This window comes from Manacus candei, unplaced genomic scaffold (assembly GCF_025592945.1).
Source record: "Manacus candei isolate 608988 ecotype Guabito, Panama unplaced genomic scaffold, ASM2559294v1 h1tg000060l, whole genome shotgun sequence".
NCBI lineage: Eukaryota > Metazoa > Chordata > Aves > Passeriformes > Pipridae > Manacus > Manacus candei.
Genome location: NW_026138108.1, coordinates 9792016 through 9818516, shown reverse-complemented (window position 1 = coordinate 9818516; position 26501 = coordinate 9792016). Strand labels below are relative to the sequence as shown.

The window sequence follows — 26501 nt, the reverse complement described above, 5'->3', positions numbered from 1 at the left end:
TACATGTAGGCCCTTAAGCGTAGGTGGTTTAATTATCAAAGGTTTTAAGCTCCTGTCTCAGTTGAACTCTTGACTGCCAAGCCCATCCCACAACTACTCTCTTCATAGTAAAACAAAGAATTGAACCTGACAGCCTCATTTAACATATCAGATTCCTACAGAACACAAGGGACCTTCCCTGCAACAGCTTCCAAACTGTGATGACTGAAGCGTGAGAAAGCAAGAAGTTTCAGAAAATATTCTTGTAAGACAAAAAGAAAACAAAGTAGGAAAAAAATAAGAAAATATGGCAATTTGGACATGAAGAGAAATCAAAAACTACCAAGGTATGATCACATACCTTAGTCTTCACCTGACCCTTCTTCTCTAGCTCTCAAGTACTCCATCCCTGGACACAATCTTGGCAGAGGTATCAAGAGAGATAGAAATTTTTCATGTCCGTTTTTATTGTTTAGAAAACAAGCTCTCCTTCTCCTTTAATCTTTCATCTTTCTGTAAGCATTATCATACACAGGATAATAACACCAATAACACTAGTCAAAACAAACACAAGAATGAAAAAGAGGGAAAGGAGGCTCGGATTCTAGCTTTGTCTGGATTTTTATCGTGGTTTTAAACTCATCATTGTTCATTCACAGTATTTTAAATTAAGCCCATCTACAGCTTTGAGTACATGCAAAATGCTTTTAATTGCTCTTTAAACAAAATAACCAGCGAGGACCTTTCTAGAAAGACCTCTGCACAGCAAAGTAAAAGCCATGCTTCTGAGTTTCTGTGACTTAGAATAGCAGGATACCAATTACAGCACTTAGCCCAGTTTTGAAGACAGACCAAGCCTTTTGCTATTTTGGGTGATGGCTCACTGCATTTCCTCTCCAGCTTTGCAGGGAACCAGACAAGGCAGACAGGAAACCCTCCCAAGGGGAAAGCCTCGGGAGAAGGTGCCCAGTAATCCCACACCAGACACTGCAGGGACAGGGAAGCAGCAGGTCCCACAAGGGTTGGCTCTTCAGCCACCACGAGCCCAACACAGAACCACCTCCTGGTGGGTTGGTACACAAAGCCACAGGGAAGGGCTCATCCTGGATCCTGGCTGCCCCACTGCTCTGCAGGCATGAGGGATGCGACAGGGTGGGAACTGTGGGAACTGCCACTGCCCAGTGGAGGCGGGGAGAGAAAGCAACAGGATCCTTTCACGTTCTCTCTGTACATGTGGAAAAAACATGGATTTGCTCAAGTGCTGCTTTTCTGATGGTCAGCCCTTCAGGACAGTCTGCTCCACTTTCAGTTTATCTACTTTAGCTATGGTTTTGGAAACACTGAGTGACTTAAGACTGTGAATCCCATTATGATCTCACGAACATGCCTCACTGAAAAGTGGTGAAACCAAATAATTTCCGGGACTTCAGTTTTCTAATCACCAGTGGTGGTTCACCTCTCTTCCTCGGCACTGCTTAAAAACCCACTGTAATTTCTCCCACAGGTAAGAAAAACCCTGGCCAAGAGAGCCAGAGGATGTTTTCGCCACAGAACACATTAACTTTCTGGCTACAGCTCAGAGTCACCTTTCAGCTGGTCTAATAGGCTTTGGAGCACCCAGCCGTCTCTACACGAGAGATTTCGGAGTACAAGGAAATAAAGAAGTGTTTTTGTCCCCCAACACATTTCACCACAAGGACTCCCAAGGTTTTGATGCAGCACACATACTAATTTTGTGGCTGCTTCTCTCCCTTGCAACCGGTACAAGCAAATGCCTCCCTTTCCCTCACATCTATGATCAGCAAACACACAAACGCGTAGTGGAACACATATCTGGTGAAGCAGTAAATTACCAAATTCACCCTACAGAGAAGTTGGGTTTTCTTACTATTTCAGCTCAGTCACTGCTCTTGGTCTCACAGCCCCTGCTCTGGTAGCACATGGGCTCATGCTCAGCAAAATGGAGAAGCTACAGCAAGCTGCTGCACTGCCAGGAGGAAAGTTCCCGCTCTGCTGAAGGAGCGGGAAGTGCATACACCTCCAAGACGTGGCTGTCATATCCTCCTTGTTAAAACTGCCTTGGAAAACAGGCCAGCTAGGCACAGAATATGCCTCCACAGTGGGTCCAGAAGTTGTGGAGAGCATTGCTTTTCATTTCAGCTAACAGAGGCCTCTGCAAAAGTGACATTCGAATGCAAAATCTTTAAAATATGCTTTGCTGATTTTCACTCTCCTAAACCCTCAAGTTAAAAAACTAATTCAGGACTTACGAGCATCAGCTACCATAAATCCTCAGAATTCAGTTAAGGGCAGGAAGCAGCTTACTTCCTATTCCAGACAAGTTTTATAGAAAAAAAAAACCAACACAAAAAAGCCTTCACGGCATGCAAGAACAGGAGCACTGCAAAGTTGTTTCAAAACAAACCTCCTAAAACCTGCATCTGATGAGCTGGAACAAGCTTTGGCATCAATGCAGGAGTAACTTTTTTACCCACTTTTGTTCCTGCCACTCAGCTCATTCCCTCTGAGCAGCATCATTTCTGAACTACAATCCTGGACTTTAGCTGGAAGGAAAGCTAAAATAACCCAGGCTTAATTATGTAGATAATATACCTACCAAAATGCTAGACAGTAATAATATTTTTTAAAGTTCCTAAGTTTCAATGATTTTTTTAACTTTAAAATGTATTGTTCCAAGATTTCACAACCTCTTACACTGCTTGAGGCATGCAGCTCTGAAATTCCTTTGGTTAATTATCTCAAAGTACTAGGACTCACTTGCTGACAATAGAATACACACAGAAAAAAAGAGCATACCTGAATAAATTTTTTCCAATTTTTGCTCAAGCCATATGAATAAAATGTGTATCAAACTAATGGTCTGGAAATAAAGCAATGCAAAACTCTTGGCTAGTATACATTATCATATAATACACTAAAAATAAGCCAATACATCCTTGCCTTTAATGTAATTGGTACACATTTTATCTTATTTTGATTCATAGAATTAAACACTTAAGTCTGCTAACCCCCCACCTACAAGTCACTAACATGACCACAAATATCCTATAATCCCACTAAAGTACATAAAATATCTCATTATTTTAAAATACATTAACTCTTATTTGAAACAGAAAAATTACCTGTGCATCTTACAATTCAATTTCTAAAATTAAAAATACCCAAACAACTACGTTTCAAGCTTTATCTTGCCTTTACTTAAGTACATGGCTAACCAGCATCCCCACAAAAAATTTAACATATCTGCTCAACATCAACAGTGCCTGTTGCACTGCAGTATGAATATGGAAGTCTGAGGCAAATATAAAGAAATAAGTTGCATCAGTGTGAAAGCAAATAGAGACCATTCATTATGTGCTCAAATGAGGAACCTCGGGGCAAATGGCATTTCCCCCCCTTCACAGACACATGTCAACACAGCAAATAACTGACAAATTAAGTCTCTTGTCTCATATATAACCTACTCTTGTAGTTAAAAAGCAGTGTTGAAAGGCAAAAGTGAAGCAGCTTTTGCTCCTATTCTGAATGGATCCTACTGCCAGAGACAGGTGTAAAAATACATGGGAGTTACACACACCACTACATACACCAGTGTGGACCAACTGGCTCCACAGTATGAAAAACAGCTTCCATCTCAAATCAACAGAAACTTTTCAGCCAGAAGTTTGACAGGAGAAGGCAAAAATAATATAAAGAACAGAACTCTAACATGAGCTATGCAGCCTGTTTGGTATCCTCTTTCAGAGGGCACTTTCTTTTCCCCATATTTCAGTACCTATTTCTTTTCCAGGTATTCCTGGCACTATCCTCCATGGGGAATGAAGTATCATAGATGTTTCACATATTTTTCTGATATACAAGTGGGTCTCTCAGAACAAGAAAAAATAATGCCAAGGAGGCCTTCATGCTCAGCAGAGCACAGCAGACGAGGCTATTCCGGTTTATAATATTCAAATAACCTTTGTGATATTAACAGAGCAGACATCCAAAGTCTAACAAAGTACAAAATTCTGTAGAAGCACATGTTATGGGGCAAGACACATGAAAGCAATCGTATCCCCTTTCACAGTCATCAACAACCCCTTTTTTTCATCCCAACAGAACATCAGTTACATTTCAGTCAAATACTTATTTCTTCCCTTTCACCAGCATAACCATGTTCATTATCCACTGTAAGCCACTACCTTATTTCTTTTTTTCAAAATTAAATCAGCATTAAGTAGTATAATAGAGGACAATCCAAAAAAACAACCTGCTGCATAAGCTGAAAACTGTCTTATTTCCTGCAGCAATCCAGGAAAAGGGTAGTGAAAGGGAAAGAACTGATGCAAGTTATAAGGGACTAAAAATCTTTCTAAGCATTGACATCAACTAGTAGAGATCATGGGTCAATTAAAACCCCACACATTCTTTCTGTATCAGTTTTGGAGTTATTTCTGAAGGGGCAAGAGTCAATTCCCAGTACTTCATTACTGTTTCAGTTTCTGATACTAGAATGCAGAACAAGGAAGCAAACATGGTCACAAAATAACCTTTTCTGCAAGAAATGCTTCCAGAAGAATCACCACCAGACACCTTCAGACTTTCACCTTCTCAGGCTAAAAAACATCATCTCCTTTGGAAATGCACAGAAAGCCACACAAGGTTTGGTCCTCTTAGGAGGATTAGAAATGCCATGTGTTAATACGGTTGAAGGCTAAAGGACAAGTGAAAAATGACTGCACAAATCTTTCCTCATGAAGCCAGGCTTAAAAAGCAAAGACGGCAAATACGTTTGGCTTATTTGAAACCAGTTGTGTGAACGCTGGATTACAACACAGGGTATGCAGCTTGCAGTGGACATATCTGTTGAGTTTCACCATGAGGGATGGCCCAGAAACACAGCTAAACCACAGACCACAGCTTTCAGGCGACAAAGCATTCCCAAGGCTGCAGTCACATGTCCAAAAACAAGAAAGGGGAAGTGTTCAGAAACCTTTTTATAAAACAGAAAACGTCTGGTTAAACAATCCCAAGGCACACAAATGAGTCTGTAACAACTAAGAGGCGAGTTGTAAGGAAAGCTCATGACAAAACAGAGTATTTCGCCTCTTATGGCTTCAGTTCTCTCCATCTTTATTTAATCCTTCTCATGGGAGAGGTAATGCCTGCAAGAGCTGAAGGAAACACACACTTGGATGTCTGCATCTCAGATGATCTAATGGAAAAGACCAGCTGCGGGGAAGGGAAGGAGCTCCCACCTGGCTCCCTGTTTTCTGGGAGTGTTAACAGGATAACTGCTTGGTAGAGCTTTGCCCACTGCACCAGAAGGCAGTTCTGCTGTTAGCCAGGCATTGTATCAACACTGAAAGCTGTCCATCAGGACTAGCTTTAACTACAGCAAACAAAATACAGCATTGTTTTCCTCCAGTTCACCTGTATCTTTTTGAAATACCACATAGACAGTTCACAGGAGTGTTTCACTGCCTACCAAGGCCTCTCATTTGAAAGGAGAGGGAGCTTTCAGACTTGATACCATTTGCTTGGCACATGAGCATCTTTGCAAAACAAACATTCATGGATTTCTGCTCCTTTCCAGCTTTCCAAAGTGCTGCCCACCAGTACCCAGCAGAAGTGACACTGGGGTCTAAGGCCATTACCAACTGAGCCCAGTGCCCTGTGTAACCACCAGCTCCTGCCTCTTTGTTATCTGACTTCTCTCCTAACATAGAGGGATCCTCTCAAGCTTGAAGTCACATGCCACAATTGCACGCCCCATGCTGGATTTTACTAACCTTATTTCCCTTAAGTGCAGGGTTGACATCTCTCCTTCCAGGGCAGGTGAAGAGCACAGGCCAGTTAGTGCCTCTGGCTTTCAGCCTGGCCTCTGCTAAACAAGAAATTTCTGGCCCTTGTGTCACCTCTCCACTGCTTTCAAATTCTCTCTTGATAACTTCTTTCCTTACTTTGCTCTTTCTAAAGCTGTTCTCATCCTGCACCTCAGAAACCTTTCCAAAGTAGCCTGCTTTCCCTTCTCTGGGAATGGCTGCAGCCTGTTCAACACCTCAGCAAGGAATCAAGACTTAACACTTTGCAGATGGGGGTGACAGCCCCACCACAATCAGCTGTCTAATATGAAAGGCCCAGCCCTGCAGCACTAATGCAGAAGTTCATGACGTGGGCAAGAAGGAAGGATAGCAGCTTCAACATTTCATCAGGCCAGTACAAAGAAGGGAAAACTGTACTCAAACTGGAGAATTTTCCAGATATGAGATATGAAATGACTGCAGAAATCACTTATCTCATTTTAAAAATTAAAAAAAAAAAGAGGAAATTCAGACACCTGAGTATGTCCCAAAGAGCAGTTCCTGCAAGGAAGAAGAAAAGGCATCCTTTTAGCTATATGAAATTGTGTTAATACATTCACTGGAGACCGAAGTCTTGCCATCCACAAGACAGGAGACAAAAATCTTCAAGGGATCACCCTTCCAACCTGAAAGTATGCAGCAAGTTTCTTAGTTATCTATAAAGTGGGAAAAAAAAAAATCCCCAAAAGTGGAAGGGAGGGAAGAGGGGAAACAGCCGGATAGCACACAAAGGACTCCAAGCCAGAAACTGCAGTAAATTGTATGTTGCAATATTCTCAGCCAAAGATAAGGGCAACAGCCAGGCAGGGAAGGAAAGCCTGCTCCCTGGGTGGGAAGCTGTAGTCACACATGAGTGGCTCACATTGCCCTCAGCAAAACATCAATATGACAGTGGTGCTTCCATTGCCCTTCTCCTCTCTTTTCACTTTGCAAAAATCCCCTCACTGTACACATGAGGGGATTTTGCAAGCCATTTTGTAAAAAAAGGCAGACACAAAAGGTCACGCAGAGAAAAAGCAAAACTGACTGAAATTGAGACCTTGCATCTTTACTTTTGGAATTTTGTGTAAAGGGTGCATGAGTAAATGTGGAATTTTCCAGAAGCACAGAGAACCTGACGGAGGATCAGTGCAAACCAGAAAGGAGTGTTTTCAACAGCCAGCATTCCTCCAGTGGTTGATTACATTACCTGTGTGGTCTGAGGCAGAAGGTGAAGTGAATACAGGCATTGTATAAGATAAGAACAGAGCAGCCTTTCTTTGTCAGTCAGGCTCCCATAAGCTCCCTTTAAACAGATTGCACAATTTAAATCCTGCTGCAATCAAAGAGATGCAGACACAGATCCACACTGAGAATTTGAAAAATAATCCAAGTAGAAGAGCAATACAGGTTAACCCTGTGCATTAGGGGCGGTAAGGAAAGTAAACAACAGCAGATATGAAATCTGGAAACATGAAAAACCTTGGCTGGGAGCCGACTCTGCAGCCCATCTGCCAACACACAGACACATTGTCATCACCTGGCATCAGCTACAGGAGGCAGCTCGAATCTGGGGCTTGCTTGTGGAGGGGGAGCAAGGAGCAACACCCCAGAGCTGGCAGGTCTGAAGCTTTTAACCATGCCAACAGTTTAGGAGATGTGAAACGTCTGCCCATAGGTAAGGCAGGCTGCACGGTGGGGAACAAACTGACAAGTCAAAGGCCTGCATTTGAGTCTCAGTTTTCACATTTATTAGTGGCTCTGACCTTCTACCAAAGCCAAATCTGGCAACACTAAGAAAGGAGCTGTCCTACCTTTCAGAACCATGATCCCTATCTCCCAGAACCAACATCAAAAACAGAAAAGCAAGCAAGAAGACTGTCCCATTTCCCATGGGAATATAGCATGCCAGGTAGGGCCCTGGCAGGGGCCAGACTGGCAAAACCAGAAACGCTGCACAGAATGAAAGTCTCCTGCTAAAAAGTGAGTAAGAAAGCAAAACTGAGCAGTTTATTTTGACAGGCAAGTTATCTGTACTTTATGGTTTGGCACAACACCTTGGAGTCCAACGGTTATGTTGTTAGTGGCATGTTAATCACACTGTTTTGATCTCTGGCTGTTCAACAATTTGCAAATATTTATTATTCAGTACTCCAGTGCTAAACTGCAAACCCCTGGGATTCCTGTACGTGGTTTTGCAAGGGATTATTTATGCCTGCAGTTCTGATCTTTCCGCTTCTTTCCCCACCCTTCCCAAAGGGGAGAATAGTAGAGATACTGAAATCTTGCTTTAGGGTTAAAATACCTATCTGAGCACTGCTGATACTTGTTCATGAACTTAAAGCATAAAGACATCTCTGTGCTATTATTCCTTTAGCCATTTCAAGCAAAAGTGTTCAGGTGGTGGCTGTTTTTGATAAGAAACAGACATCATCAGAAAAGTCAGTATGTCTCCTTTTCATCAGGAGGGTGACATGAGACTGAAGACTCATCTTGCAAGTCACGGTAACACAGAAAAGAGGGGGGAATTTTTTTTTTTTTCAAAATCACACTGATGTACTGGCTGTGCAAAATTTTAACTACCTATAAGCAAGCACAGTGATTAAAGATCACATCCATGAACTACTCATGAGTGGAGCAAGAACCTCACCAGCTCTGAGTGCTGGTACAGGAGCTTGTGTCCCCAGCACCAGTCGGTCCTCACAAAAAGCAAAATAAGCTATTTACTGAGGACAAGCAGCACAGAGCTATCAACATCTAAAGTATCCTGTGGAAATTCCCATATATGCACCCTGGAAGACAAGAAAAATGCACCCAAGGCCTTACATTACTAAAAGAGGGGGAATAAAAGTTTTATATTAAACAATATTTTCTCTTAAATATCTAAAGAATAGAAAACTAACATAGTTCAACTGGGACATTAAGCAAACTGGTGTTAAACAGCTTAAGTTTTTGTTTCTTACCTCCTCAGGTACAATGATTAAAGGGTATTTGTCCTCTGATAAGAAGTTAAAAATAACCCACACTTTAAATGCATCTTCATCACTAATCAGCAAAGGACTTTTAGAGAGGTTCTTTTTAGCACAGAGAGTCCAGCACATCCTGTTGAATTCAACTTTGTCAAAGTTTCCTTGAACCTAAAAAGAAGAAATTGAACAACAACAAAAAAGATTGATATGCACGAATGACACAGAATAGCAGACAGACAAAGTTTAACAGGATACAAAAAGCAGCGAGAAAATTCAAGTTTGCAAGAACCACCAAGGTCCAAAAAGAGCCTAGTCTGTAGCAGCCTAGTCTGACTTTTTGCGTGGAGTCAAATAAGGAGTTTTTTCCAGCAAAATTAACATCCAACCTCCAATTTCTGGTTGAGTTAATAGCACCCTGACTTCATGGGAAGGAGGCTACATTGCATTCTGCATCTCCTCTGGCACATTAGCTTTAGCTTCCAAACCATCTTCAGAACTGTCTTAGTTCCAACTGCCCTTCTCTTGTGCTGAGTTACTGAGATTGTATATAGCAAATCTGGAAACCAGCACAGCCAAAACTACACGTGGATATGCTAAAGGCAACATTGGAACAACAGCTGGGAAAGACCTCTAATATGTTTTTCCACTTCACGTTGCTCAAACGTAACTCTTGTAGGATATTCATCAACATAGAGCCATTTTTCTCGAATGCTAATCCACTTAAAACCTTCCCCTTTTCTCAGACTTGCAAATCTTCACCTCACTGATAATAAAATGCTTCCTGTTTTCATTATCCTTTATTATACCTAGCAACTGCACATACTGATCAGTGAATTATTTGCATATGCAAGAGCTTTAATGTCCTCTGTTTTCTTTCTAAACCCTCATTTATGTTATATTATGTTATAGAGTAAACTATTTATCCTCTCTCTACAGCTTAGCCATAATATTTCTTTGCCAACAAGTAACTGATAAAGGTATGTTTTGCATTGTAATGGAAGGCCCTTTGAGATTTTGGAAAACATGTCTAAGAAACCTCTTGTAGTAATGGCACCAGTAATGGTCAGTGATATTTTCTTATGACAGGTCAGAGCATGCATCTCAGGTGCTTCATGAACACCAATGCCAACTGTATGATTTCCTATCCACTCTGGTAAGTGGTCAGATATAGTGGAGGGTGAGCCACAGTGGCCAAGTCAAATACAGACTAAGGAAGTCACTGAACTGATGTGGGTGGAGGAAAAAAAAGAAAAAAAGACAGAAATAAACCAGAAACCAACCCTATGCCAAGAAGCACTTTACAGAACAGTTTCCAGGCATAAAAGTGAGCCTATGAAAGAAAACCATAGACTTTGCATGCTTGCAGAGCAGGCCACCAGCGTCAGTGCTGATGCAAGAGGCTGGCTCCAGGCTGGAACTGTCCTGTGAATGAGGTGCAAGTTGTAGGAGCCACAGCTGCTACAGCTGCTTCAGCATCCGTCTTGTTCACACAGGAATCATAGAATCATAGAATCACAGAATTACAGAAAGGTTTGGGTTTGAAGGGGACCTTGAAGATCATCTAGTTCCAACCTCCATGCCAAGGGCAGGGACACCTTCCACTAGACCAAGTTACTCATAGAGTCTCATCCAACCTGGCCTTGAACATTGCCAGGGATGGGGCATCCACAACTTGTCTGGGAAACCTGTTCCAGTGCCTCACCACCCTCACAGTAAGGAATTTTTTTCCTAATATGTGATCTAAACCTACTCTCTTTCAGTTTGAAGCCATTCCCCTTGTTCTGTCACTACGTGCTCTTGCAAATAGTCTTGTCCCATCTTTCCTGTAAGTTCCCTTCAGGTACTGGAAGGCCACAGTTGGGTCACCTCAAAGCCTTCTCTTTTCCAGGCTGAACAATCCCAACTCTTAGCCCCTCCTAATATGAGAGATGCAAGAAACACGGGTCTTGAATGAAACACCAACTACGCGAACAAACACCCTCTGGAAGAAGGGCTAGAAGCCGTGTTTCCTTCTCCTTCCTTGTATTTGTCAGCACTTCATCCCTTGGCTACTCTTGCCTGTGCTTTTTCTGTCTGTCCTCCCCACCCTGCCCAGTGAAGCCTGACTTCTTTTCTAGAACAGCTTCTCCCACCCAGATGATGAGTGGTTCCACCTTGGTAATGTCCTAGTGGTTATGCTACTCCCGAGGAAGACGCCAACAGGCTGGGAAACCTCCTTTCCTACAGCCACCACCTGGCAAGTGCTCTAGGCACTGTAAATAAGATGGGATGCCCTCTGAGCAGCTCATGTTTTAAGGCATGGCAACAATCAGTGACCACAGGGAGACGGGTGGAGAAAGGCACAGGCCCTGGCTGGGCAAGTGCACAATTCCTGCTGACACAGAAAAGTCAGACTGCACTTGCCTCAGGAACTCGTGTCAGAGCCCAGGTCACCTGTTGCTGCCATCAGGACTACGCGGCAGTCAAATAGGAGGTTTCAGAATCATTTTGCCACAGGGGAATAGGTTCTTCTCTGCCACCAGTCCCACTTCAGACATATAAGTCCTTTTTAGACTTAATTCTGAAAGGGACTTTGTGGAGCCCACATGTCATCCAGAGCAGAGGCACCGATTAGGAATTTTTCAGGAACAATGATTACATCAGCACACGAGCCCCAGCTTTCCAAAAATATAACAAGCATTGGTAGTGTAACTAGCACTCATGAAGTTGCCTGGAAGGTTTAGAACAATGTCCTTCTTTGTCTCTCCCCACTACGACTCTCCCTTGCTATAAATAAGGCCTGCTGTAAAATACCACCATTGCTATCGTTGAAAAGGAAACATTTTCAACTGGTATTTGAAGATATAGATTGAAAATAACAGAACATGCTAAAATATAGTCATGAAACCAAGGAAAACAAATTATGAAAAGATTACATTGGCAAATGATAGCTCTGTCCTGAAAGAGACACTCATAGAAGAAGGCAGATTTTGTTTCAGATGCAAGAAAACTCTAGATAGATCTATCTGCTAAGTAACAAGCTGTGTGATACTGGAAATCATCAATTAGGCAATACTAATTATTCAAACTGTTTATTGAAATTCCCTATGTGGATAAAGGAAATCAGTTGCAACCAATTTACCTCATTTAACTACCTTGTCTTTCCTGACAATTGTGTCTTTCTTGACAATTTCTTGGTTCTATATAGAGGCTTTAGTGCAGAGTAACACACAGCGTAAGCCAGCACCAAAAAACATAAAAAGCTACAACTGCATTTACGAGTACAACAGAAGTTATTTCCAAAGGTTACAAAGTCCTCCCAATAAAATTTGTAAGTCATAGTTACATAGTTTTAAAAGAGTTCTAAGAATTCATTCTTTAAACACTTTAAGAATATCTTAAAGCAAAATATCTTAAGATCAAAAAAATCTCTCTTAAGCAGGTGGCTCTTACTCAAATCAATTAATTTACCACAAGATGTATGACTGGAAATTGAGAGGATTTCCTCTGTATTTGGGGCTATAAAGCATCACTCCTTTAGTAGCTCTGCTCACTAGCACAGACTAAGAGCATTTCTTCTACAATCACCCCAGCTAAAAGAACAGATTACGCCTTGGAAGAATGAAGAAAGAAGGAGTTTCTTGTGTGCTTTTTTTGCTTATTTGTTTTAAACAAAGGAGACATGCTGTGAACCAGTGACTTCATCCCACTGCATGATGTTTTCTGGCACTGATGTAAAGTCATCTCTAAAAGAAGAGATGGCATAGTCAAGATTTTTCCCATCCAAAAAGACAACCTTCTGTCAAAACAACTTCACTAATTCTTAATAGTATATATCTAAACTCTTTACAAGCATTTAGCCAAGATTAAATAACATGAAGTTAGAGGTAATTTAATCCTGTTCCTTAACATTTTCATCTTTCAAGATTAACTAATGGCATGGGTATATCAGGCAATCATTGGAGGCCAGATCAGTGTCTGAACAAAACAACACAAGAAGATATATGCAGTCATGCTCTTTCCTTTCATGAGAAAGCAAGGTAGCTCCTCCTTTGTTTTTACCATGGAGTAAGAAGGTGCCCCAGGGTAGCACTGCGAATTCTCACCTACTTGCTTATATAGGCAGGTCTGTCGTTTTCAAATTAAAATGTTATTTACATGCAATTGCTCCTCATTTCCTTAACTATTTTTCCTATAAACACTCTTTAACAATAAAGCACTTTTATATTTGAAAAAACCTTCCATATCTCTTTTTTTTTTAACCTAATGACTTGCTACTGCCTACCAACAGTATAAACCAACTGTGCTTCAGCCTTTCCCACTGTAATCCTTTGGTCAAAATAAATTAAGGCCTTTTCTTTTTTCATAGAATTTTTATCTAAACTGCTTGCTCTCTGTTGAACCTTACAGGAGCTCAGACTGCCAACATGAAGCAGAAATGAGATCACAACTTCTTAGGGACATAGCAAGTCTTCAGCATGTCTCAAGACATCAATCTGGTACCTTTTTGTGTATTAATGGCCAACAACTCCCACACATCAAATAGGACACTCTTGGGGCGTCTCTCATACTCTCTGGGTACAAGAGAAACACAGACTAGAGAGGCAGAGGAGCTGATAAGTCTTAGCTAGATATGCTTCTACTACTTCCAAGCTGCCAGACTGCATTATATACATATATCACATTTTCCACCAGTATTACACATAGAGTAAAGAAGGAGCAAAATTCAGCAAATCAGGCTAAGGAGTTTGCATCACCTGCAGTTGCTGCTTTGGGCTTTTCGACAGTGTGTCAGTTCAGGACTTTTTAGCATAACAAAAGAAAGCAAACAGCTCCATATGTCTGCAGCCACAACATCAAAGCTTGAGGGTTTCTAGGGTTTACCCCAAGTGTACCAGAAACCAGTGGTATTGAAGCTCATATTAGCACTATCATGTGGGCTGCTTTTTACTGTCCAGTGCAGTAACTCAACATTAGCTCTCAGAAAAAGAGCAGGAAAATAGTTGCTTGGGATTTTTTAACTTTCAAACCCCGTGACTACCTCTCTTAGAACACGATGGAGAGGAGAGCAGGGGAAACCCTGCTGGCTTTACAGTAGGGTTTCCCCCAAAACAAGGCACAGTAGAAGAGTGAAGAGTGCTCAGACATGAAAGAACATGCAAGACAAAACTTAACAACGCTGCCTGATGTCACCCACTGTCACTTATCTGAAAGGATGTAGTTATTAGAATATTTTGTGAAGAACATTGAAGATATTTTTGCCCTTTTTGTTTGCAAAGGAGTCTATGACAACATTCTGTTGTAGCTGTAGTATAAAGTAGGACAATCTACAGCTCCAAGACCCTTTCTGATAAATTCAAGCTGAAGTGCTTTACTGATATGAACACAGTCCTGCATGAACACAGCTTAGACAAGGGCCAGATGTAACAGGAAATAGAAACCAAGGAGAGAAGAAAGAAGTAGAAAACAGTGCACCCTTCCATTTTTAGGCACAGGCTCTCCAGAGTACCTACCCTATCATGACCCCATACAGATACACTCACCACCAGCACCTTCACACCAGCACACTTCCTGCACACACCAGTTTACTGCAAAGATACTCCAATAACAACAACCAATAAAAGAAAAACCAACAACAAGAATTCAAAACTTACCTTTTCCAAGATGAATTTGTTTAGGTAAGGCATGTAACCCTGATTGGAAACTGGCCCTTCATCATCATCCCTAAAGTGCTCTTCCAAGGCCACCGGGTCGTGGGGGACATTTAACACTGTACACAAGTTGTGAGAAAGGACCTATGGACAGAAGAGAAACCAGTGACACTGCTGTCAGCCTCAACCACGAGCAAAGTGACACTTTGATGTCAGCACAAGTTCTGCCCCACGAATTTTTGTCAAAAAACAAAACATAACTAAAACAACGGATTCAGTGGCTTCAGACAGTTGCACATTCCCAGAAGCAGTGCAAGCACAGAGAGGTCCAGTCCTACAGCACTGCAAAGGCAGCTACAGAAGTTCCCCTTTGTACACATATACCCATGTGGCTGAAAACCAGGAGAGGCATGCAGAAACACTGGAGCAATACTTACAGAGGGAAATCAGATAGCTATGGAAAACAACCACAAACACCTAGCCTTTTAAATTATAAATATTTATATCTACTGCAAATGAGTAACAGAGAAAACAACTCAATATGTGCCTTTAGTTTACAAAGATGTGACCACTCAGATGAAAGCATTAACTATGGATTTCTCCCATCTGCTTTGGGGCTGCTTCTCAACATTCACCCCACGTTTCAGCTGGCAAATGAAATGTTACAGAAAGGGGAAGGGTTTAGCCGTGCTTCTCAAATTTTTATTTTAAAAAGGTATTTGCATGAATTATATCAAGAGCATAACAGCCACCAGCACTTGTGTCTGTTATTGAGAAATGACCTTCAAGAAGAGACTACACACTTGACTAATTTTAAGGAAGTGCTGAGTTACTGAAAACTAATTGGTAGCCGACACACCTCAACTTCTTCAGCTTGAGCTGAGCTTTGCACACTCAAACCAACACCTCAGTGCCAACAGGAAGGCAGAGATTGGGCAGCAGCGACTCCTGTGCCACTGGCACTTTCCCCAGAAAAGGCAAAGCACCATCCCTTTCGTTGTTCACACTGTCTGGAGTCAGGTCAGTCCTGCCCACCACGTCTTAAGCACCCTGTCACTGGGAAGCCCTCTCCCTTGGCACGATGCAGAGCTGAGCCTCTGGAGACCACGGACCAGCTACATGAACTGGGTTAAGGATTTCACTTCACATGCTCTGGAATGGTCTGCATGGAAAAAAACGTACCAAAGGCAAAAAATAAAGGTAAAACAAAATTAAGCAGAAGTAAAACAAATCACATCTTTTGAAAAGGTGTGCTGCTGGTGGTATTATTTTTTTTTAAATCAACAACTACGTGGAACAGACTGCAACTGAATTTTGGCATATGTTTCAGTTTTTCATAAAATTAAAAACAAACAAACAACAACAAAAAAAAACCAAACAAAAAAACCCCTCAAAAACAGACCCAAATGATGCAAATAGAGAGCAGTAAAAAAATGTGCAGAAAATTATAAGCATGTCTGTTTAGGTGAGCAGACATAGAGTGGTCAAGATGGAGTTAGCTGCAAAACAAGAAGTGAAAGTCTGAAGTTCTCAAAGCCTAGGAAATCAAACCAATGCTACACACTTAAAATATCTGGGCTTCCCCCCACCCACCTCCCTCCCCCCCCCCAAAAAAAAGTACACTTACTTTTCTTATGTATGATAAGGAGATATGCAGAATCTAAGTTAGTTAGCAGAAAATTCTACAAGGATAGCCCAAAATGCATGATTAGTTCAGAGGAGAATTCCTCTCTACATACCTCCAAAGTTAAACTTTCTTTTAGAAGAATAGACATTTCCACGAGAAACACATATTTTCAACGATGAATGCTAGCACTAAGGCATTGGAGCTTATGAGGTGTAAAAGTTTAAAACCACTTAAAACAACAGCATCAGCCATACTACAACAAAAGCTGTATTTCAGAAAGCAGCAAAATAGCATTTAGAAGTTATCACATTTCACACTACCCTTCATCAACAGTGTATTTTCCTTCAATCTATCCTTATTTCTAACCACCACATCAAATCAAGTATTTGAGTCCATGTGATTTACATATAGGTTGGGGGAACATACTATCATGTGTGTTTCCCCTTCTATTTAAGGCTTCTGTTGTTATTTATAGAAGCCTGAGGGATTCTTGAATTTCTGAGAAATAGAGATGAACACCATTTCCCAACCACACTGTAGCTGCTATTACTATAACAAAAAAACCACTCAGCTAATAAAAATATCCTAAAAGCATAACTCATTTAAGCTTACTACCAAAGTAAACTAAAAGTCTCAATAAAATACTTTCTTATCACGTCCTTTCTACCTATTTCTCTTCTCCTTTTTTCAGCCTGCTTGCTGTGCGTGGACTGTCAGAAACCTAGGTGGTTTCCACATTAAGCAAGCAATTTACCAGGAAAGAATTCCACTTTCAATGATTTTCTAATATCTACCTTATCTGCGATCTCTCCTGTGCCCAGTGCTCTCTTTTCATAGCTGAGGAAATTCCTCGGTGCCTGCCAAAGCCTGCCGTTCTCCAACGGGGCCAAGCACCAGCTGAATTCTTCAGTTGCAGGGTAAGCCTGAAAAATTCTGCACTGAGGTCTCGTTTTGTTTTGGTTTGTTCTCTCAAAACACATTATCTGGACCATAAAATACTCTATTCTAATGAACAACTTAAAAAAAACCAAACTAGATGAGCACCAGATTAACTGGGGTACAAAAAATCACCTTGTCTTGCAGAAACACCATGAAGAAGTTTTCCACCACTAAGGATTACTCCCCCCCCTCACCATGGCCACAGGGTTGCTAGGCAGCTTTTTCTTTCCTCACTTACTATGCTCTGGATGCCACATTTAACAATCTACCTTCATGCCAGAGCCAACTCCTACCCCAGCCCAGGGGCTCATCTCTGTGCCGCAGCACATGGGTACAGAGGGGGTTCCCAAACTGGAGTCCATGAGACAGCACAAGCAGCCTGCACAGAGTTCATGACACCAGTGTACTCCAGGTGCCATTCCTTCATTTTCCCTGAGAAGTTTTGTAACAAAGATGCCTAGTGGCATCCCATCTTTCCCTGGGAACACTGAAGGTGTTCTGCTCTAAATACAAATATCCAGATGAAACACGTCAGCTGAACACCAAAGGTCATCACAGACTTTGGATTTACTTTATTTATGGCCCATTTCATGTTGCTTTACATTCAGCTCTACTATGCCATAGCTGCTCCCCTCTGAGCCTCTATTTTCCAAGACTTCAGCACGTGTTGAATTGTTACCATCTGAGTAGTTCCATTTAACCATGTTTGTAAAAGTGACCTGTGTTTCTACAGGGAGCGGGAGGATCTGCTGGACAACTTATTGCTCAGCAACAAAAATTTGGCCCAGATGACAGTAGGAGCATTACCAGGGCAGACTAGTCCTGCAGTGTCTATTGTCAGCTTCTTCGGTGTTTTTTTTGTTTTTCTTTTCCATCTGTCAAGGGGGTCTTCTCCTCCCCCATCTCTTTTTCAGATTTTAAAATGTTGGCATCACAGATCCCGACAGCTCCATTCAGAGGCTTTGTGTGAATTCATTCCAAGACATTCTTGGCTCATCTCTCTCTGACATCCATGTCAGCAGCCAGCCAGCCAAAATAAGGCTACTCACAAGTGCTTTCCCTTTTCCTTTTATGACCAGTGTGAAAGTAGCATCGTATATGCCCCTTGTTGGAGTCTCATTATTTAGCACTGGGGTTAGTGCAATAACCTCTTTCCCAGTCACACGAGTGTATTCCAGCCCAGCCTCCACCAGCTCAGGTTCACCCACATCACCTCTCCATTCCTTCTTTTGCTCCCTTCACCCTGTGGGCACTCACAGACCCCTTGTCACCATTTCCAACAGGCTCACTCTTCCTCTTGCCAACATTACCAGCGTGCCCCCTTTGGCCCCCAGACACATACTGGTGCCAGCCTGCATCTGTCCAGCTACCAAGGGAATTGCCTTTCTGTCCTGCGGTTCCCAGACCTTAGGAAAAGCTCTTTGTAAACATACTCTGTGTACTGCACCCTTCTTCTATATCTCCCCTGAAACCAGTGAACAAAACAGAATCACAGAATCAATTAGGCCAGAAAAGACCTCTGAGATCATCAAATCCAATCTTTGACTGAACACCACCACGGTACCAAGTGCCACGTCCAGTCTTTCCTTAAACACCTCCAGGGACAGTGATACCACCACCTCCCTGGGCAGTCCTTTCCAATGTCTCATCACCCTTTCTGTGAAGAAATTCCTCCTGATGTCCAACCTAAACCTCCCATGGCGCAGTTTAAGCTCTCGTCCTGTTGTTGGTTCCCTGGGAGAAGAGACCGAGCCCCACTTGCTACAACCTCCTTTCAGGTAGTTGTAGAGAGCAATAAGGCCTCCCTCAGTCTCTTTTCCTCCAGGCTGAACACCCCCAGCTCCCTCAGCTGCTCCTCATTGGACATGCATTCCAGAACCTTCACCAGCTTCGTTGCCCTTCTCTGGACTCACTCCAGCACCTCAATGTCCTTCCTGAATTGAGAGGCCCAGAACTGGACACAGGACTCGAGATGTGGCCTCACCAGTGTCAAGTACAGGGGAAGAATCACTTCCCTAGTCCTGCTGGCCACACTATTTTTGATACAGGCCGGGATGCCATTGGTCTTCTTGGCTGGCTCAAGGACAAAGATTAAACAGGCCCGGTTTTCCACTGAGAGCTGCTCCCCTTAAGCACAGTCTCATGGTCCCATCATTTCCTAACGCCCCCTGTTTTGGTCTACAAGTTGCTTTGGTTTGCCACCTGCTGTGGAAGAGGAGCATCCCTCCTCTCACACTTCACCAACATGATTCCTCATGGAATTCCTCACACAAACACTTCTGAGCCCCGTTAAGAGCACGAGAGTACGATTCTCTCATAGTGAGTCACAGTGACTAATTTCCTACCACCCTTCACTGCTGCACAAAGCCAATTGTCCAGCCTGGGTCCTGCCCACTCGTCACAGGCTCTCACCCCTGCCACTGCCTTGCTACATTGTTCGAGGTCTTCCTCTCCCTTCGGACCATCCCTCTTACCCCTGATTACACCCCTCTTCCTCTTCCCACCGGCCACTGACTTCACATTTAGTAGGAAGGCAAAACAAAGATAAGAGGTATAATAACCCTATAAACACCCCAGACACGAGAAAAGACCGGTTTAAATTTTCTAAGCCTAATGAGTAACTTTAGTCACTCATACATTACAGGCCCAAATGAGACAGTATTTTCACAAGTGGCTCACCATCCACATTCTGTAGGTATCACACCAGGAATCCAAGACCCTAGGACTTAGAAAATCCACCCCAATGTAGCACATAAAACAAGAAGAGTCAAATAAATTCACTTCCTAAGCAGAGATGAGCCACAAAGCAACATACAAAGAGCTTCCAGAGAGAGTGTAAGAACTAATTGATGTGTATTTTTTCCAAGACCAAATCACACACACACACTACAAGCAGTTTTGCTGGCTGTCAAGTGCAACTATATTTAAAATCACAGTGTTTCAAGACCCAGATGAAAAGAGGATTTAATGTTGGCACATTACAGAAACTTTAAAAATAAGTCAGTTTTAAAACTGCAGATTGCAGATGAAATTGGATTTAAATATAGGAGAGGAAGTATTGGCATGTAGCTCATGCTCAAACCACAGCAGCAGCTGTACCTGCATACACAGAACTGACACTTGAGCCTTGCTGTATCAGTGTCTGAATGTGCTGAAACACAGTGACAAAATAATGACTGTGTCCAGATTTAAAGCTGTAATTTAAGAACAGAATACACAAATGTTTCTGCTGGGGTAGATAAAGGGCTAAGATCTGCAGCCAGTATAACAGTAGAATTTCTGAAGATTACAGACCAAAAAAAGTAAAAAAAAATAAATAAATAAAAATCAGTGCATACTGGAAGAAGACAATATTCAAAATTACACAAAGGACTGATTTGACTGTCCCTTCTCTCAGCAGCTCAGAACACATACAAAAGATACAAATGGATAAAAGACATCTCATTAAATCCTTACTATTCCAAGCAAGTCCTAGTTTTTCCTCCAAGCATTTGCTGTTTCTCCAGACCCAACTGACTCACCTCCATCCCTTTGGTCCACATGTGTTAAAAACAAATGTGTGATGCAAACCCTTCACAGTAGGGCCTTAGCTACATAACACACACACACTTATTCTTCTCATAGTATTTAAAGAAAATTATCTATTTTAATGGAAGGCTCAAAGATCACTTCTAGGCAGAGTAACTAGAAATCACTGTCTTTAACAGTGAAACCTGTTACACTTAGGAACGTCTGTGCAACATGATGGCAACACCTTATACTGGATTACACAAACCAAAGATTCATTGTCAGTAAGTTTTGTGACTGAGAAGGGAAGAGTTCAGCAGGCTACAACACTACCATTCTCAGAAAAAATTATGATTTTATTATATTTTTTTAAAAAACGAGTTCCACTAAATTATTAAACGTATTTCCCTTATGTCACAGATCTCTGCTAACCTCTTTATCTCCAAGCACCATCTCTCCATTTTACAAGAGTGCTTATCTTCCTCGTGGTAATGTGGATGAGAAATACTTTATTGTGAAACACCCTCTTAGTGCAACACAGACCTACCTCAATCAGATAGAAGCTTCTCTTTGCTGTCCTGCCTGCCCTTTCCAACACATCCATGTGGGGCTGCTGCCATCATGCACACCTTTTCTCCCCAGCAGGACTATCAGTTTGACACCACATTCATCATTTGCCACAAATGTCTATGGAAGAACAACCTCTTCCTGCGTCTCCCAAAAACTAATTCTTGGTGGCCAAAGGAGAAGGCAGCAGCCTCACTTCAGACTTGTTTCTGCACTCCCAGATCCTCCACTTGACACTTCCCTCAGGAGCCTTGATATCACAGACAGAACTGCACAGACACATAGAGCCCCACTTTTTTTTCATCCCTTCTCTCTCACAGGCAGATGAAAATACCAAAACTGTTCAGGAAGATGTCTGATAGGTAACAAGGAGACAAGTTTAATTTCCCTCTCCTTTTCACTTTTTTACCTTTTTTTAAACACAAGCATTTGTAGACAGGGGTTCTAGTGAGACAGCAGAGCACAACACTGTGCTACAGCTTGGAAACACAACTGCTGCTTTAGTCCACCTGGGCCAGTCAGTGATCTTAAAACAGAAGCAGCAGAACCAGCCCACCAGCATTCTGGCTGCTTCCTTAGCCATTTCATTCAGCCCAGCACCTGTGGACCACGTTGCAGCTCTTCCAGCAGCCAGCACAGCATGCTGCAGACACACTCTCAGGTGAGTGCACTGAGCACACGTATCACGTCAGCGCACACAAGGTGTGGAAGATAGCGTGACAGGAAAACAGGATTCCTTTAAAAAGCAGGACAATGAAAAAAAAAAAAGGCTCTCTGCAACCTGCTTCAGTTAGTTCTGTAACAGTGCTACACAAATACTCACTTTCACAACACCACCTGTGAAAGATCCAGGACCTGCACACGTTTGCAGCCTGAGCTCAGTCAGGTCTGGCCTCTCGCCTGACTCCTGCCCCGCAGTCACTTCTGGCCAAGTTCAGCTCTATCTCACGGCCCGATCGCCCCGAGAGAAGAAAAGGAAAAGAGGAACAGGCTGCTTGCAGAATGCTGCCTGTTCTGGACACTCATTACATAATTCTAAAAACAAAGTTCATTAGCTACCAGCCACACTTGGAAATGCTGCCCACAGCATGGCCACTCACAGAGTTAATCTCACGAAAGGCGCCAACTTCGGCTGGCTGCTGTGTCCCACACAACCCCAGCACTCAGCACAAGGACCCACAGTCCCAAATGTCAACAGGTGTTGCGTTCTTATTCAAAATATTTATTTAGCCAGATTCCTGCTATTATTCCCAGGCCAAGATGGTCCCATAAAGCAGGGCCAAGATGGGACTGGATTCAGCGAGCTGCCTGAGAGCTCTTTTAAGAGCACAAACACTACTTCAGCGTATAAGCTAAGGAAAGAATGGCACAGTTGGAGCCTCTTGACTAATTCTCCTGTTTATATCCAAATAAGAGGGCACTGTGGAACCTCATCCTCCCCTTGGCAAGCTGTGAATTTCACTTGGACGCAGCCAACCCCTATAGATGGGACCTTGTGGCTACCCCACAAAAGATTTTGGCCAGAAAGGGTACCAAGGACATGTGGCTGAAAGCGGACCAGAAGCACAACAAGGGTTTGTGCAGTGACATCTCGGGGAGGACGAAGCGCTTGCCTGGGCTGAATGAAAATCAGCCTGCTCGGGTTCCAGGGGGGTCCGGGCCAGCCTCCGGCGGGACGGAGGCGCCCGGGGGCGCGGGGACAGGCGATGCCGCGGGATGAAGCACAGCCCGGGTGGGGAACACGCAACGCCCAGCCCGAAGGGAGCTGTGGAAGCGGGTGCCCGTGCCCAGCCCGGGCAGGTCCCAGCCCCGCGCCCCCATGTCGGCCGTGCAGGCGGTCGGCGGGGACACCCCGGGCCGTGTCCCGGCCCCTCGCACCCCATCGGGCCCCGGCCCCGCGTCCCCCGGGATCGCCACCCCGCGCTTGCCTTCAGCTGGGACTTGGAGACCTTCCCGCTGCGGTCGAGGTCGAGGGCGGTGAAGGCGTGCCAGATGGACTTGAGCAGCTCCTCCTTGAGCCCCACCATGGCCGGCCCGCTCCCAGCGCCGCTCCCAGCGCCGCTCTGCCCTCGCCTCCGCCGGCCCCGCCGCGCCCGCCCCGGGGGCGGGTGCCCGGCCCTGCCCGGCCCTGCCCGGCCCCGAAGGCGCCGCCCCGGGAGCCGCGTCCCGCCCCGGCGGCACAGCCCGGGGTCGGGGCCAAGGGAGCCCTCGGGGGTTCTGCCCTGGAGCCCTCGAGGTCCCCATCGCCGTCGCATTTGAACTGCACACCCGCCCTTCTTCTCAGTTTCTTTTCCTCGGGCTTACTGCTCTCCAAATCTGTCTTTCCTGTTGCAGTCCTGCCTTGTTTTCTCATTAGGAAATTGAGGAGATACACACAGTTAATGAACAATTTGAATTTTGTTCTTCGCTGTATGTTGTCCTTCTCAGTTTTTCCGATGTCGTGCTGTGACGCGTGTGAATAAATTAACATTTGTCACTTTGCTGTTCTCCAATACTGTTAAAATGCCAGTTGGGATTTTCACGCATCAGTTGAGATAGTAAATAAAACAGTCTTGTCCTCGTAATGTGTCACTAGATAGACAAAATAAGTACTGCATGGCATTGAAAACAGTCTTGAAGGTATCAATGAGCCTGGTACTTTTTTAATCTTTCCAAATGATTCCCCTCTAGGCAACTGTGACTTTTGGGAGAATAGGAATACAACTGAGTCTATAAATTCCATTCACAGAAGTCTCGGGTCCAACATTCCCAGCAGGATATACACTCTGAGGAGAGCAGCTTTCCTCTTGGAATCTTCCTGTCCCAAGACTGTCAAAATGCAGCTTGGAAGGAAGGCTGCGCACAGCTGAAGAGAGTGAAGTGCAATCACAGTGCAGGGGGAGATCTAAAAAAACCTCCTTCTCCACTACTTCCAGAACTGAAACAGGACAAAATGTGATCACAAGGAAGGAGTTGTGTTGATGGGAGTTTTTTTAGGGTGGTAGGGTGTTTGGGGGTTTTTTTTGTGTTAACTCCTCTTTAATGCTGTGAGTTGGGAGTTAGTACTGGTCAGTGCAGCTGCTGTGCTTAGAATTCAACCAAGATTAATAAAATAAGTTTATGTGGCATTTCTGTTGCGTTTTGCAGGAAAACCAACTTATTATTTATTATGTATGTCCTGTGACCTCAACAGCCCTTTTTTCTGTGTATAGAGTCTCTATTTTTCCAGCTAAGCAGTGTTGGTTGTCATACTTAGCAAAAAATACTTCTTCAGACACGCTTTGAAGAGAGAAATGATGGAATGGCTGTTTTCTACAACCTGACAGATGCCTTCAGCATTTCGATCCGAACAGCAAATACTACAAATCATGTCAGCAACACAGCCAGGATCCAAACCTCAAGAGCACTGAAGCCCTAGGCCCAAATGTCAGCCACCCATTGAGACTTCTGTGAGGTTATTTTGCTGTAAGGGACAATGGGTGAGAAGAAGAAAGCGATGGTGGGCATGGACTAAACATCAGAATGTGCAAATCACTCTAATATTTACTGACTGGCAGAGGCTGAGAAATAAGACTGTTGCATGCAATATTTCTTGCAACTGATGGTAAAGCTCAGGCTTTTCTGTTCATCTTTCTGCCTGTAGGAGTTGAACCCATGTACACTGCTTTGACTGCTGCATGTGACTGTCATTCATTGTACATAGCCCATGATGTTGTCAAGGTTTCACTTTCATGGATTTTACACAGAGCCATTAAGATCCCAAACTCAAGACACATAAATAAACAAGGGAGGGAAAAATTAACTTTTGTCCAATTTTAGTCTTCAATTAACTGCATCACCAGAACAAAAACAGCACTCCAAGTGAAATAGTTCTGGCAGGTACAGTTTGATGGCTGTTTGTACCAGGTGGCACTGGTTCTTTATGATCCCAGTAAGAAAGGTACTCAGACTCTGGAGTGTTACTTAGAATATCATTTATTGGACCTAACATTATAATGGAGAGAACATAGTGGATAACCTTACATTCCTTGAGGTGCTGGGAACCCGGAGCTGTGCAGCATCTCTGAGCAAGGTACAGCATGTCACACAGATCCTGCCCCTGGAAAAGTTATACCATTTTGGTCATTCAAACAGTTACAGGATTTTCTTACAAGAAAGCAACTCTATACATCGTTTCTACTGCCAAACAGAAAGGATGTTCACACCAGAACCTCTTGCTGCCATTTTCAGATAAAGAGCAGGACACATGGGATATAATCCCATGTACCAAGTAGGAGCTGCTCTTAAGCTCCTCTGGGACAATGAACCAGGTAACATTTGTCCCACGTGGACCTGGAGGCCAGGCTGGACAGGCAGCACAGTTCAGCACAAGATGGGTAGGCACAGGTCTGACTTACATGGATTGCTAATCCTCCGGGTGCAGTGGTACCTGGACAGATGAGCAGATAGCAAAGTCCACTGCAGGAAGTACTTTTAATTCTCATAGGTGATAATTCATAAAATTAGTTTTCCATATGTGGTGAATTGAAAACTAGAATCATCCACAGCTTTCCAGTAATTTTTATTCTTTAGTGTCTAGCAGAGATGTTGTAGTCTCTCAGTACCACAGACAACAAACACGATCTCCTTTATTCATGAAACATATTCTAGCAGCCTTTTTCCCCTCTTTTTTCTTAATGTCTTTCTCCATAATTTATTCAGGACTTTGGAATCCACAAAAAATTATTTATGCTCCTTCCTCCAGATGGATGGTGTGAGCTACACAATTAACATTGAAAATTATATTAATTAAATTTCCTAATGAACCTGATTTGCTAACATTATAGCTGTTAATATTACCAGAAACATCTTGAAATACATCAGCATTTCTTCAATTTGACCACAGCTATTCCACTTAAGAAGGAAAGAGACAACTTTGGCATATGCAGATAACCTAAAAATCTTATTTGGTAGTGAGCACTTGTAAACACAGAACATCCTTATTTAAGTGCATTAAAATATAGTTAGATTCTGAAATGTCACTGAAGAAAAGCAATTAATATAGTTCACACATGAATCTTAATGGCAGGGACTTAGTTTCTATTTTGAATAGAGTACAGTGATTTTTTGGCAGCTCATTTTTGTAAAAACAATAGAGTAGAAAAATAAAACAAAATGCCCCAGAAGTTGTTGAAAAAACCAACAAGAACAGCAACAAAAAATAACTGCCACACCCCCACACATAAAAACCAACCAACCAAAGAAACCTAACCAAAACCAACCCAAAACACCTGCCAAAACAACAAGAAAACCAACACCCAAAACCTGTGTGCAGCTTTTCATTTGCTCTTAATTCTTTTTGCTGACTTCTATTATTCTTGATTTAAATGACAAGCTAAAATGCTAAAATCCTTTGCCAGAACAGGATTTGTTTTCCACTCAGAATATAAATAGTTCCATTCAGGGCACTAGGTTAGCA

At 42.9% G+C, this 26501-nt stretch overlaps 1 protein-coding gene across 2 annotated transcripts in view; it reads right to left on the bottom strand.

Annotated features, from left to right (window-relative positions):
• Nucleotides 1-23193, bottom strand: part of SWAP70 (switching B cell complex subunit SWAP70) — a 38787-nt gene extending 15594 nt beyond the window's left edge. Inside the window, exons 1-3 of one of the 2 annotated variants that reach the window (XM_051803910.1) lie at nt 22993-23193; nt 14428-14568; nt 8789-8962 (exon numbers count right to left, since the gene is read on the bottom strand). In XM_051803910.1, coding sequence (XP_051659870.1) covers nt 8789-8962; nt 14428-14568; nt 22993-23091 — 414 coding nt within the window. In that variant the 5' untranslated portion in view covers nt 23092-23193. The remainder of the gene's footprint in view (nt 1-8788; nt 8963-14427; nt 14569-22992) is intronic. The other variant, XM_051803911.1, reaches the window with a different exon arrangement.
• Nucleotides 23194-26501: the final 3308 nt, after the last annotated feature.